This window comes from Echinops telfairi, unplaced genomic scaffold (assembly GCF_000313985.2).
Source record: "Echinops telfairi isolate 266 unplaced genomic scaffold, ASM31398v2 ScPeMD7_28;HRSCAF=97, whole genome shotgun sequence".
NCBI lineage: Eukaryota > Metazoa > Chordata > Mammalia > Afrosoricida > Tenrecidae > Echinops > Echinops telfairi.
This window is the reverse complement of record NW_022103925.1, coordinates 562,321-572,241: the sequence shown is the minus strand read 5'-3', so window position 1 is coordinate 572,241 and position 9,921 is coordinate 562,321. Positions and strand designations below refer to the sequence as shown.

At 62.8% G+C, this 9,921-nt stretch overlaps 1 protein-coding gene across 1 annotated transcript in view; it reads right to left on the bottom strand.

Moving 5' to 3' along the window:
- Window positions 1-1,017: 1,017 nt before the first annotated feature.
- Window positions 1,018-9,921, bottom strand: part of TBC1D14 (TBC1 domain family member 14) — a 54,777-nt gene continuing 45,873 nt past the window's right edge. Inside the window, exons 6-14 of the mRNA XM_004715085.3 lie at window positions 9,462-9,579; window positions 9,135-9,241; window positions 7,563-7,643; window positions 6,934-7,028; window positions 5,466-5,537; window positions 4,609-4,737; window positions 2,643-2,752; window positions 1,805-2,063; window positions 1,018-1,119 (exon numbers count right to left, since the gene is read on the bottom strand). Coding sequence (XP_004715142.1) covers window positions 1,018-1,119; window positions 1,805-2,063; window positions 2,643-2,752; window positions 4,609-4,737; window positions 5,466-5,537; window positions 6,934-7,028; window positions 7,563-7,643; window positions 9,135-9,241; window positions 9,462-9,579 — 1,073 coding nt within the window. The remainder of the gene's footprint in view (window positions 1,120-1,804; window positions 2,064-2,642; window positions 2,753-4,608; window positions 4,738-5,465; window positions 5,538-6,933; window positions 7,029-7,562; window positions 7,644-9,134; window positions 9,242-9,461; window positions 9,580-9,921) is intronic.

The window sequence follows — 9,921 nt, the reverse complement described above, 5'->3', positions numbered from 1 at the left end:
CACATGTGGATGTGCGAAGTCATGTGGTGTGTGCAATTGTGTGGTGTGCTGTGCATGTGTGGATGTGCGCAGTCATGCGTTGTGTACGTGCGGTGTGTGCAGTCACGTGGCGTGTGCTGTGCACGTGTGGACGTGCGCAGTCACGTGGTGTGTGCTGTGCACGTGTGGACGTGCGCAGTCATGTGGTGTGTGTTGTGTTCGTGTGGTGTGTGCAATTGTGGTGTGTTGTGCACGTGTGGATGTGCGCAGTCATGCGTTGTGTACGTGCGGTGTGTGCAGTTGTGTGGTGTGTGCTGTGCACGCGTGGACGTGCGCAGTCGTGTGGTGTGTGCTGTGCACGTGTGGATGTGCGCAGTCACGTGGCGTGTGTTGTGTACATGTGGATGTGCGCAGTCACGTGGTGTGTGCTGTGCACGTGTGGATGTGCGCAGTCATGCATTGTGTACGTGTGGATGTGCGCAGTCATGCGTTGTGTACGTGTGTTGTGTGCAGTTGTGTGGTGTGTGCTGTGCACGTGTGGACGTGCGCAGTCATGCGTTGTGTACGTGTGGTGTGTGCAGTTGTGTGGTGTGTGCTGTGCACGTGTGGACGTGCGCAGTCATGTGGCATGTGCTGTGCACGTGTGGATGTGCGCAGTCACGTGGCGTGTGCTGTGCATGTGAGGATGTGCGCAGTCACGTGGCATGTGTTGTGTACATGTGGATGTGCGCAGTCACGTGGTATATGCTGTGCCTACAAGGGGAGAGCAGAAGGCAGTAGAGGAAGAAGGGAAGGGCCCTAAGGAACTGACACCCAGAGGCCACAGGGTGCGGCTGACTCAGGCCCTATGTCCACCCCAGGCCAGGGCCCAGCTCCTGGGCTGCCCACGCCAGCTCTGCTCACAGGCACCCCTGGTGCCACTTCAGGCTAACAGCACCCTTGTCGAGGACGGACAGGAGTGGGCGGCCCTGTGGGGGAGGGCAGGCCGAGCCTTACTGGGGAAAGCCAGACCATCTGTGCCTGCGGCGTGGTTCCATCTCAGTACAGCTGCTCAGCCCCGATGGCCGTGTGAGGCCATGGCTGGACCACAGAGGCCAAGGACAAAGGGCTGGAGACCTCTAACAGACACAGGGTGGGCATCTGTGACGGCAAGAATAGAGGGCAGTGCGTCTGGCTGGGAGGCTGAGGCGAGCTCTGTGACTGCTGTGCCCCAGCCCCGGCTCGAAGCCGCCACTGGGCTGTCCCCAGACTGTCCAGCACGGAATGGAGCAGCAGTGGAGCCAGCCACTCGCCCTGGAACGACGTGGCTCCCTGTCACTGGGCTCGCAGCCCTGTGCGGACAGGACGCCCGGGTGTCAGGACAGAGCTGGAGCAGGTGCACAGGATACTGGGAGGAGACCGAGAGACGGCTGCCCGGCTCTAGGGCTGCACATCAGTGGCACTGTGTGACACAGCCCCCAGGGGAGACAGCAGCCTGCCCACAGTGTAGGGGCCCAGAACAGGATGGAGCCTGATCCTGCCACCCTGCCCACCGCCCATCAGAAACTAATCTGGATGCCAAGCCCAGCCTCACGGCCCCTCTCTCCCTCCCTCCAGAGCACACCCCGCCTCCCCTTCCATGGCTGTACACACGCCTCACAGGAGGTGCCAGGCGTGGACCTGACACCCCAATGACAGGCCCATGGAAGGTTGGGGTGGTGGGATTGCCCCTCCTCCCTCCTCTGTCCTACCCCAGGGCTGTGCACACTCCCGAGAGGGATGGGCAGGGCAAGCCAGGGGGGGTTGGGGGGTGGGGGGGACCCGGCCAGCACAGGCGGACACACACCTGGGCCCACTTCCTGCTGCGGCTCTGCATCTGGACTGTGGCGATGGCGGCGAAGAGCTGGTCGGGCGGCAGCTGGTCGGGCAGGCGGGTGAGGAACTGGGCCATGTGGATGAAGTCCATGCTGGCCAGCACGTCCTGGAAGAGCCGCAGCAGGCCCAGCGCGGTGCGGAACAGGAACTCTTCGCCGTCCCGGCAGAACACGTCCCACACGCGGCACGCCAGGTCGAGCGGCAGGGACCTGCTGTACAGGGTGAAGATCCTGCAGACAGGGGACAGCAGACCAGGCCCTGTGGCCCCAGAGGCCCCCAAAGGCGGGGCGCCAGGCAGGGCCAGTTCCTTGGGGGGTGGGAGAGGCTGGCATCAGTCAGACAGTCAGACCGTCAGCCCTCTGCCTAGTAAGCAGGAGTGGCCCAGGGCACACAGTCTTGCAGGGGTCAGCAAGGGGCAGAGGACAGTGAGCAGTTGAGTGGGCCCTCTCGGGTAGGGCCAGGCCGAGGCATGCTAGAGCGCGAGCCCGAGGCTGGGGCCGCTGTCCTCCTCTCCGCTTGCTCACAGAGATCACCCTGCCCCAGCTGCCACCATGGCGCATGGGCCACGCCTCCCGCAGCCGGGGTCCCAGCAGGCAGCGGCTGTCCTCTCGGCCTACAGTGCAGCCTGCAGTCCAGCCAGGCAGCAGCACTGCCCCCATGGTGCTGAGTCACCACAGCAGGGCTGTCCCAGGAGCCACAGGGTAGGGGACACGGGCAGGGTGCGTGGCAGGGCCAGGGCCCCTGAGCCCTAAGACACTTCAGGGGGCAGGCGGGGCGATACTCTGGGAACATGGAAGACTCAGGCTTACCAATCAATTAGGTAGATGTCTGGAGTTAGGTTGTTTTTCTTGAAATGGGCGAATAGTTTGGGCAAGTTTTCTTCGAAGAATACCTCAAATGCAGCAAAATACGTCAACATCTGGGAGATAACGGAAACGGCCATGAAGGGGCAGCCACCGCCCGACGCAGGGAACCCACACGCTCTGCCCCCAGGGCTGCGGGCACAGTCGAGCCACAACGCTCCACACGTGGGCAGTGCTATGCTCCGGCCACCTCTCCTGACCTCTGCCTCTTCCGACAGGAGACCGACCCCTGGCGCTCAGGGATGGCCTCCCCCACTCGCAGGAAGCAGAGCTACCGTCCGCTACCCAAGGTCAGCGGCAGTGTCTGAGGGGAGGCCGCCTCGCTCCAGCCCGACTACACAGAGCCTGCAGGCAGGCGGGGGGTTGGGGCGGGGTTCACAGGCTCAGTGGCCCGCTTCACAGACTGTCTCTCAAGAGGGATGACTTTGCTCTCAGGGACCCTGGTAAACACCCCACTTTTGATGGGTCACAACTGTGGGGGACAGGTTTGGCTTCTGGAGGGCGCAGACTGGGGACACTGTTCACATGGATGTTGTGAGCAGACTTTTGCCCACAGCCCCGCCGGGACCCTTCCAGCGAAGCGCTGGCATCCAAAGTTCTGTGCTGGTCACACGTTCCCAGAGTGCGTGGGGTGCAAAGCTGACCGTTTCCACAGAAACCCTCTTGGTGTGACTGCACACCAGGACGGGTCCCTGGGGTCGGCAGGAGGACAGGCCTCTTCCACACGCAACCTCCATTTCCTGGAGCTCTGGTGGCACCATGGGTAGGGCGCTAGGCAGCGAAGTAGGAGGTCAGCTGTTCAAACCCCCCAGCTGCTTCGGGACCAAGAGCACGAGCGGCAGCCTCGGAAACCACAGGCGTTCTGCACCCCCCCAGAGCCAGCTCGATGGCAGCAGGCCGGCGTGCAGAGGGTGAAGTGGGGCTGCTGATAGCCACTGGCCGAGTGGTAGTTTCCAGTACTCTGACCCGAGAACGTGTGGAGGTCTGAGGGAGAGCAGCTTAGCAGCCGCCAACAACTTCAGCAGACTGGGACCCAGAGCACCAACCGCCCCCCCCCCACGCCTCTCATCCCACCCCCCACCCCAGCTTCTGAGACCCATATCCAAACCACAAACTACACGCAGCCCGCAGCCCCGACCCCCACCCCGGCCCGGCCGAAGATGCACACACTGCCTCAGCTCTCGATGAAGGCCAGCGACTGTTAGCGGACCAAAAAAGCTGATAGACTTGGGTCCTGGGGTTCTTGGGGCTACAGGGCATGGGTTTGGGGACCGAGGGACCCCCAGAGTGAGCCGCATCCACACATGCACAAGCAGACGCCCCCAGCAGCATGCTGGGTAGTGGGGGGCAGTCACTGCACGCTGTCCTCCACACGAGGACACCACACTGTCAGGTCTTCTCTCGGGACAAAGCCCACATGGGCGGCTGGCTGTTTACTCTACAAGGTGGGGGTGCATGGGCGTGTCTGTGCTGGAGCCTCGCCGGCCCTAGTTTAAACAGTGGCTTTTCAGGAAGACTCGCCTGCCCACAGGGCTCACCAAACACTCTCATGTTCACTAGTCGTCACTCAGCTTCAAACTCACGTCACTGCAACCCCACGGGGCTGCCTGACAGCACTGCCACCCTCCCCCACGTGCTGCAGAGGCGGCCACGCCAGAGGGCCCCCACACAAAACCACAGTCTGACAGGGGTACCAGACACACACACACACACGCACGCACGCACGCACACACGACACGCACGGGGCTGTCGTCCATGAGCGCCATCTGATGGGGTGCACACACACATCACGCGCGTACACACACACACACACACACACACGCACATCCCCAGGGCACACTCACGAGGCCGTGGTCCACAGGCAGGGTAAGCACGCCCACACTCACTCACACCGCCCACAGAGGGCACTCACGAGGCCGTGGTCCACCCGGAAGAACGCCATCTGGCAGGGCTTATTCAGGAGGTTTGAGAAGGCGATGAAGGCGTCTGCCGTGTCCAGGTTCAGGATCAACACAGCGGCGATGAAGGACATGCCCTGGACCTGGGGGTGGGGGAGTGGGGGGGCCGCTCAGAGCTGTGTGGCCACTGCCCCCCAGCCTGGACCCATGCTCAGTCCCGTGTGCAGCAGTCACCAGGACAGGACCAGCTGCTCTGCCCCTGCCCAGTGAGCCCACCCATTGCTGTGCACAGCATCTGGGAGCCCTGGGTGTACATGCCCAGCTGCGGGTGCTCCACCTGAAGCCACATGCCACATACACGGTACCCACACACCGTGCACACGTGTACACTGACACGCCACACATACCCCCCCCCACACTACATGCGTGCGCCCACACACACCACCCACCCACACCACAAACATGCAGACCCACATACCACACAGGTACACACTGTCAAAACACCTCACATGCCTTACACAGTTCACACACTATATACATGTGCACCCACTCACAAAATACATACCTACCCACAACCACACACATGTACACCCCACACCACACACAGAAACGACCTCTATACCGTACACACATGCATCACACAGGCACATCACACCCGTGTCTCACACACATGTACAGACCACACACCACACACACACACGCAGACACGACCTATACACCGGACACACATGCATCAGATACACATCACATCCATGTGTCCCCCACAAATGTACAGACCACACACATACACCCCCACACCACACACACACACAACCTCTACACCATACACACATGCATCAGATACATGTCACCCCATGGGTCCCTCACTCACGTAGCCCACGTCCGGCCGATAACAAGTGTAAGCCCCCAGGACACTGTGCAGCATGTCGTGGTACGGGCCGCCCTAGGTCAACACAGCAAAACACACGCATATGAGTATGCGCGGGCCACACAGCCTGCAGCCCACCCATGGCTGCTCCTCCACCGAGCCACCGTCATTTCCGGACCGCACTCTGGACTCGGCTGCAGGCCATGCAGGAGAGCCCGGGTGGCACCCTGTGGGCTCTAAGCACCAGGTCAGCAGGGAAAGAGGCTTCTGCACGCCGTGAAGTGATGGCCACAGAAGCCCACAGGAGCAGTGCCAACCTGCCCTCCAAGGCAGCTCTTTGGGGGTTTGGTGGGTGGTGTCTTATCAGAGCCACTGTTGTACCCCCAACTCACTCCTCCTCTGGCCTGGTCTCCTCTTTTGTTTCTCTACTTAAATGCTTAGAAAATATGTCTGCAGTCTAAGACCTGCCACTTCACAGGGCTGTCCCAGAGATGGCTGCTCAGGGTGAGGGTACAGTTGGGTGCAGTCCCAAGGATGGCCCCCCTGGGGGAGGAGGGTCCCAGGGACAGCCTAAGGAAGTGTCAGGGGGCCAGAGACTGTCCTCAAAGCCAGGCTCACAGACCGGGAAGCCACCTGTGCCCTTCCTGGAAGCCCCTGACCGGGGACATGCCAGCAGACTTCGGGGCCCAGAAGTGAGAGTCTGAGCCCCACCGTGTAGGCTGCACCAGAGCAGGCTGGTCCAGGGAGCACTGGGGTGGCAAGGAGGGCAGGACGACCCAGAGGCCGACACCCTGGTTTTTGGGGCCAGCTATTTGGGTACCATGTCCACTCCAGTGGGCTTCCTCTTATGCTCTGTCTCCTGCCCCACGTGCTGGCCCGGTCTGCGGCTGTCCCTGCCCTATGCCAGGCCAACTGGTCCCTTCGCAGCAGCACTGAGTGCTCTCCCTCAGGCATGGAGTGGCCCCTGCCCGTGCCAGCTCAGAGCAGTGCCCACGCTTAGTTAGCGCCTGTCCCAGCTTAGAGCAGTGCCTGCGCTTGGTCAGCACCGGTGCCAGCTCAAAGTAGTGTTTGCGCTCAGTCAGTGCCCAAGCCAGCTCAGAGCAGTGCCCGTGCTTCGTAGCCAGCTGGCTCGCAGCCGAGGCTGCACTCACCCTGCAGGGAACGTAGCAAGTCATTTTCCAAGGGGACCGAGACGCTGATGTCCTGGCCCTCTCAAAGTCTCACAGCACCAACCGTGAGGTCTCCCCTCACCCTTAGCCCTCTCCCGCTGTGACCCAGGCCCGTGCCACTGCACACTGGGACCCGGGCCATGCCGCCCGCTGTGACCCAGGCCACGCCACTGCACACTGTGACCCGGGCCGTGCCAGTGTACACTGACCCAGGCTATACCAGCGCACACTGTGACCCGGGCCGTGCCAGCGTACACTGACCCAGGCTATACCAGCGCACACTGCGACCCGGGCGTGCCCACCTGCTGGAAGATGCACAGGCTGGGGAATGTTCTGGAGATGTCCAGCTTGATCAGCTCCAGGCTGGCTTCTCGGTCAGCCGCTGGGAAGCCGGCATCTGTGGAGAAGCCACGGAGTCACGGGTGGTGACGGGCACACATACCCAGCTGCTCCCAGCCACGTAGCACTGAGATTATGGGCCTGTGTGGAGGAGCACTTGCTGCAGCCACCATCTCTGGCCTGGCATCAGAGTGTCACCTGACTTTAGCTCTCAGCAAGTAGGCAGGAAGAGCAGTAGCACATGGGCAGTGCCCGTCTGGGCCCGGGACCCCAGAGCCACACCTGGTGCACAGTGGCGGCAGTGTGACTGCAGAGCCCAGGCTCGCCCCTCAGTGACTCCCGAGTCCCAGCGGCTCACAGCCCCTCCTTGACGGGCAGGCGGGGGCTCCAGAAGCATGCCTGCTCGCTTTCTTTCCGCAAGCAGCTGCACGCTCTCAGGACGGCCCAGTCAGGGCTGCATGGCTGCTTCCCACACACGCTTCCTCTACCCTATGAGGCCCCCACGCACAGCCAGCACCCCCGCCATAGAGCGAGCTCTGCAGTTCAGCCACAGGGGCTGAGCTGCGCCCACCACAGGCTCGGCTACACGCACCTTCGCTCTCCGTGTCCGGGCCCCCAGTGCTCAGGGACCGCCAGCGCTCCTTGGCTCGGGCCAGGCAGATGTCAAAGAGCTCTGTGGGCAGAGAAAGGAGCCTCAGTTAACTCGGGCAGCACACCCAGTGCAGCGGGCCGAGGGCGCAGGGAGCAGCGCCGGTGGCTGCAGCGGAGCGGGGGGGCGGTCCAGGGGCTCAGAGCTGGACACTCACTAAGGGGACCAGACTCAGAGCTGGGCACTTGTCAGAGGGGCAGGGGACCCATGTCTGGTGCTCCCAGCAGAAGTCCTGGCCTAACAGGCAGCAGAGCTGAGGTGAAGTGGGCCCACAAAGTGGCCTTCAGCAGGCATAGCACTCAGGGTGGCCCCAGGTGGGTGCCAGGTGCCAGAGCAGAGGGGGCAGGGAGGGCTCACACGAGAGCCGGGGTGAGGGTCCCACTCTGGACAGCCACTCTTTCTCCTGGGCGCAGGCCATGCCTCAAGGAAGACGAGGTCACACCAAACCCGAGAACAAGGCTCAAGCAAACACCATCTGTGGCTGAGTCGTGGTTTGGCTCAGTCTCCTGGGAGGGGCCCTGGCTGGGCCCCGGCTCTCAGTGTGGCTCAGCGCTGTGTGACGGTGAGGTGTGGCAGCCATGGCCATGTTCATGGTGTGCGCGGATGGATCAAGCGGGGGAGGGCTACAGGATGGTAACCTCACCACCTGGTGCTGGGTCAGGAGGAGAGGCAACATTTTTCATCTTATGCGCGATAAAGAGAGAGGCAGGCAAGTGAAGAGAGAAGGGTCTCCTGCCACCAAGGAAGACGGCTGGGAGCAGAGCACGTCCTTTTACCCGGTCCCTGAGCTGGAACCCCTGGACCCAGGGGCAGACTGATGTCCAGACACAGAGGGCGCTCCAAGGAAGGCTGGGCCCGCAGATGCTGAAAGGAGACCAGGGCTTTCCCGAAGGAGAGGAACCTCCACCACCAAGAAAGAAGCGCTGAGAGCAGAGCCTGACCCTTGGAGTTGGGGTCCCTGTGCTGGGAACCTCCTAAACCCAGGGGAAGACCTCCCAGGACTGCGATCACTGTGCCCACAAATGTGGAAAGGAGACCAGGACCCTCCCCAAGAAAGGCAGCCTTCCCCTAGTCATCCTCTAACTCCAGCGCCCCACCCTCAAAGATGCCACGCTTGGTACAGCAGGGGGCAGCAGAAAGAGGAAGCCCAGGACAAGGCGAGTGGCACAGGCCCTGCCACAATGGGCTCACCCACAGCAGTGCTCAGAGGAGGGCCCGGGCCGGGCGGAATTTCATTCTGCTGTGCACAGGGTCGCTGCGGGTCAGAACCAACTACACGGCACTCCTCCTCCTCCACCAAGACCACTGCCCGCCCACCTCTGAGGACCCCCAACCCATTGTAGAGACGCGCCCACCTCTGAGGACCCTACGGTACCCTACAGAGAGCCGGCAGAGAGAAGGACCACCCGCAGTCAGCTCTGAAGGGAGCACGTGGCTGGTCCTGGGCGCCTGAGCTCTGCGAGCCCCAGGCACCACCTCCCAAGGGCGAGGACCTGAAGCAGCGAAGGGGCTCACCGTGGGTGATGTTGAGCTCGTTGCCGATGGCCAGGCTCCAGACACGGCCGCGCACACTGGGCGGGATGCCCTGCCACCAGAGGTCCCGGACCTTTCTAGCGCTCCACCTGGGCAGGAAGCAAGGGAAGGGGTCCTGTCACCCAAGATCAGACCCGGCCCACCCAGGCCCAGTCCTGGCTGGGGAGCCAGCAACAGCTGCTCTGAGTCCCAGCCCCGCCTCCAGGGAGGGGTACTGAAGGCTCCCGGCTTGCGCCCAGGGAGGGGCGGGCGCCATCAAAGCCTCCCACAGGACAGGGCTGCTGGGGGGATGGGGAGGCGGGGCCTCACATGGTGTCCCAGTTGGGCAGGATCTCGTTGTTCCAGGTGAGCACCGCATTCCCGATGCTCTCCTCCAGCCGGCACCGCTCCTCCAGCTGCCTCCGCCGCCGCTGGGCCTCCTTTAGCTCTAGATATGGCAAGGGGGCGCAGGGGTAAGCCACCGACTCGGGCACACCCAGGGGCGCCAAGGGCCAACGCTCAGCCTGGCGCTCACGGCCAGGCCCATGCCACCTCGGGTCAGGCTGCTCCATCTGCACACAACTCAGTCCCCCTCACAGGGCCCGGCATCCCCCCTCTGTGCCCCCTTGGGGCCAGCAGCTAGCACACTGCCTTTGAGTCCCCTCCTCGTCTGGAACCAAAGGTACCATACCAGGACAGGGCTTCCTGCCGCCTGCAACCCCCACCCCCACTCCCGTGGGTCTGGAACCAAAGGTACCATACCAGGACAGGGCTTCCTGCCGCCTGCAAC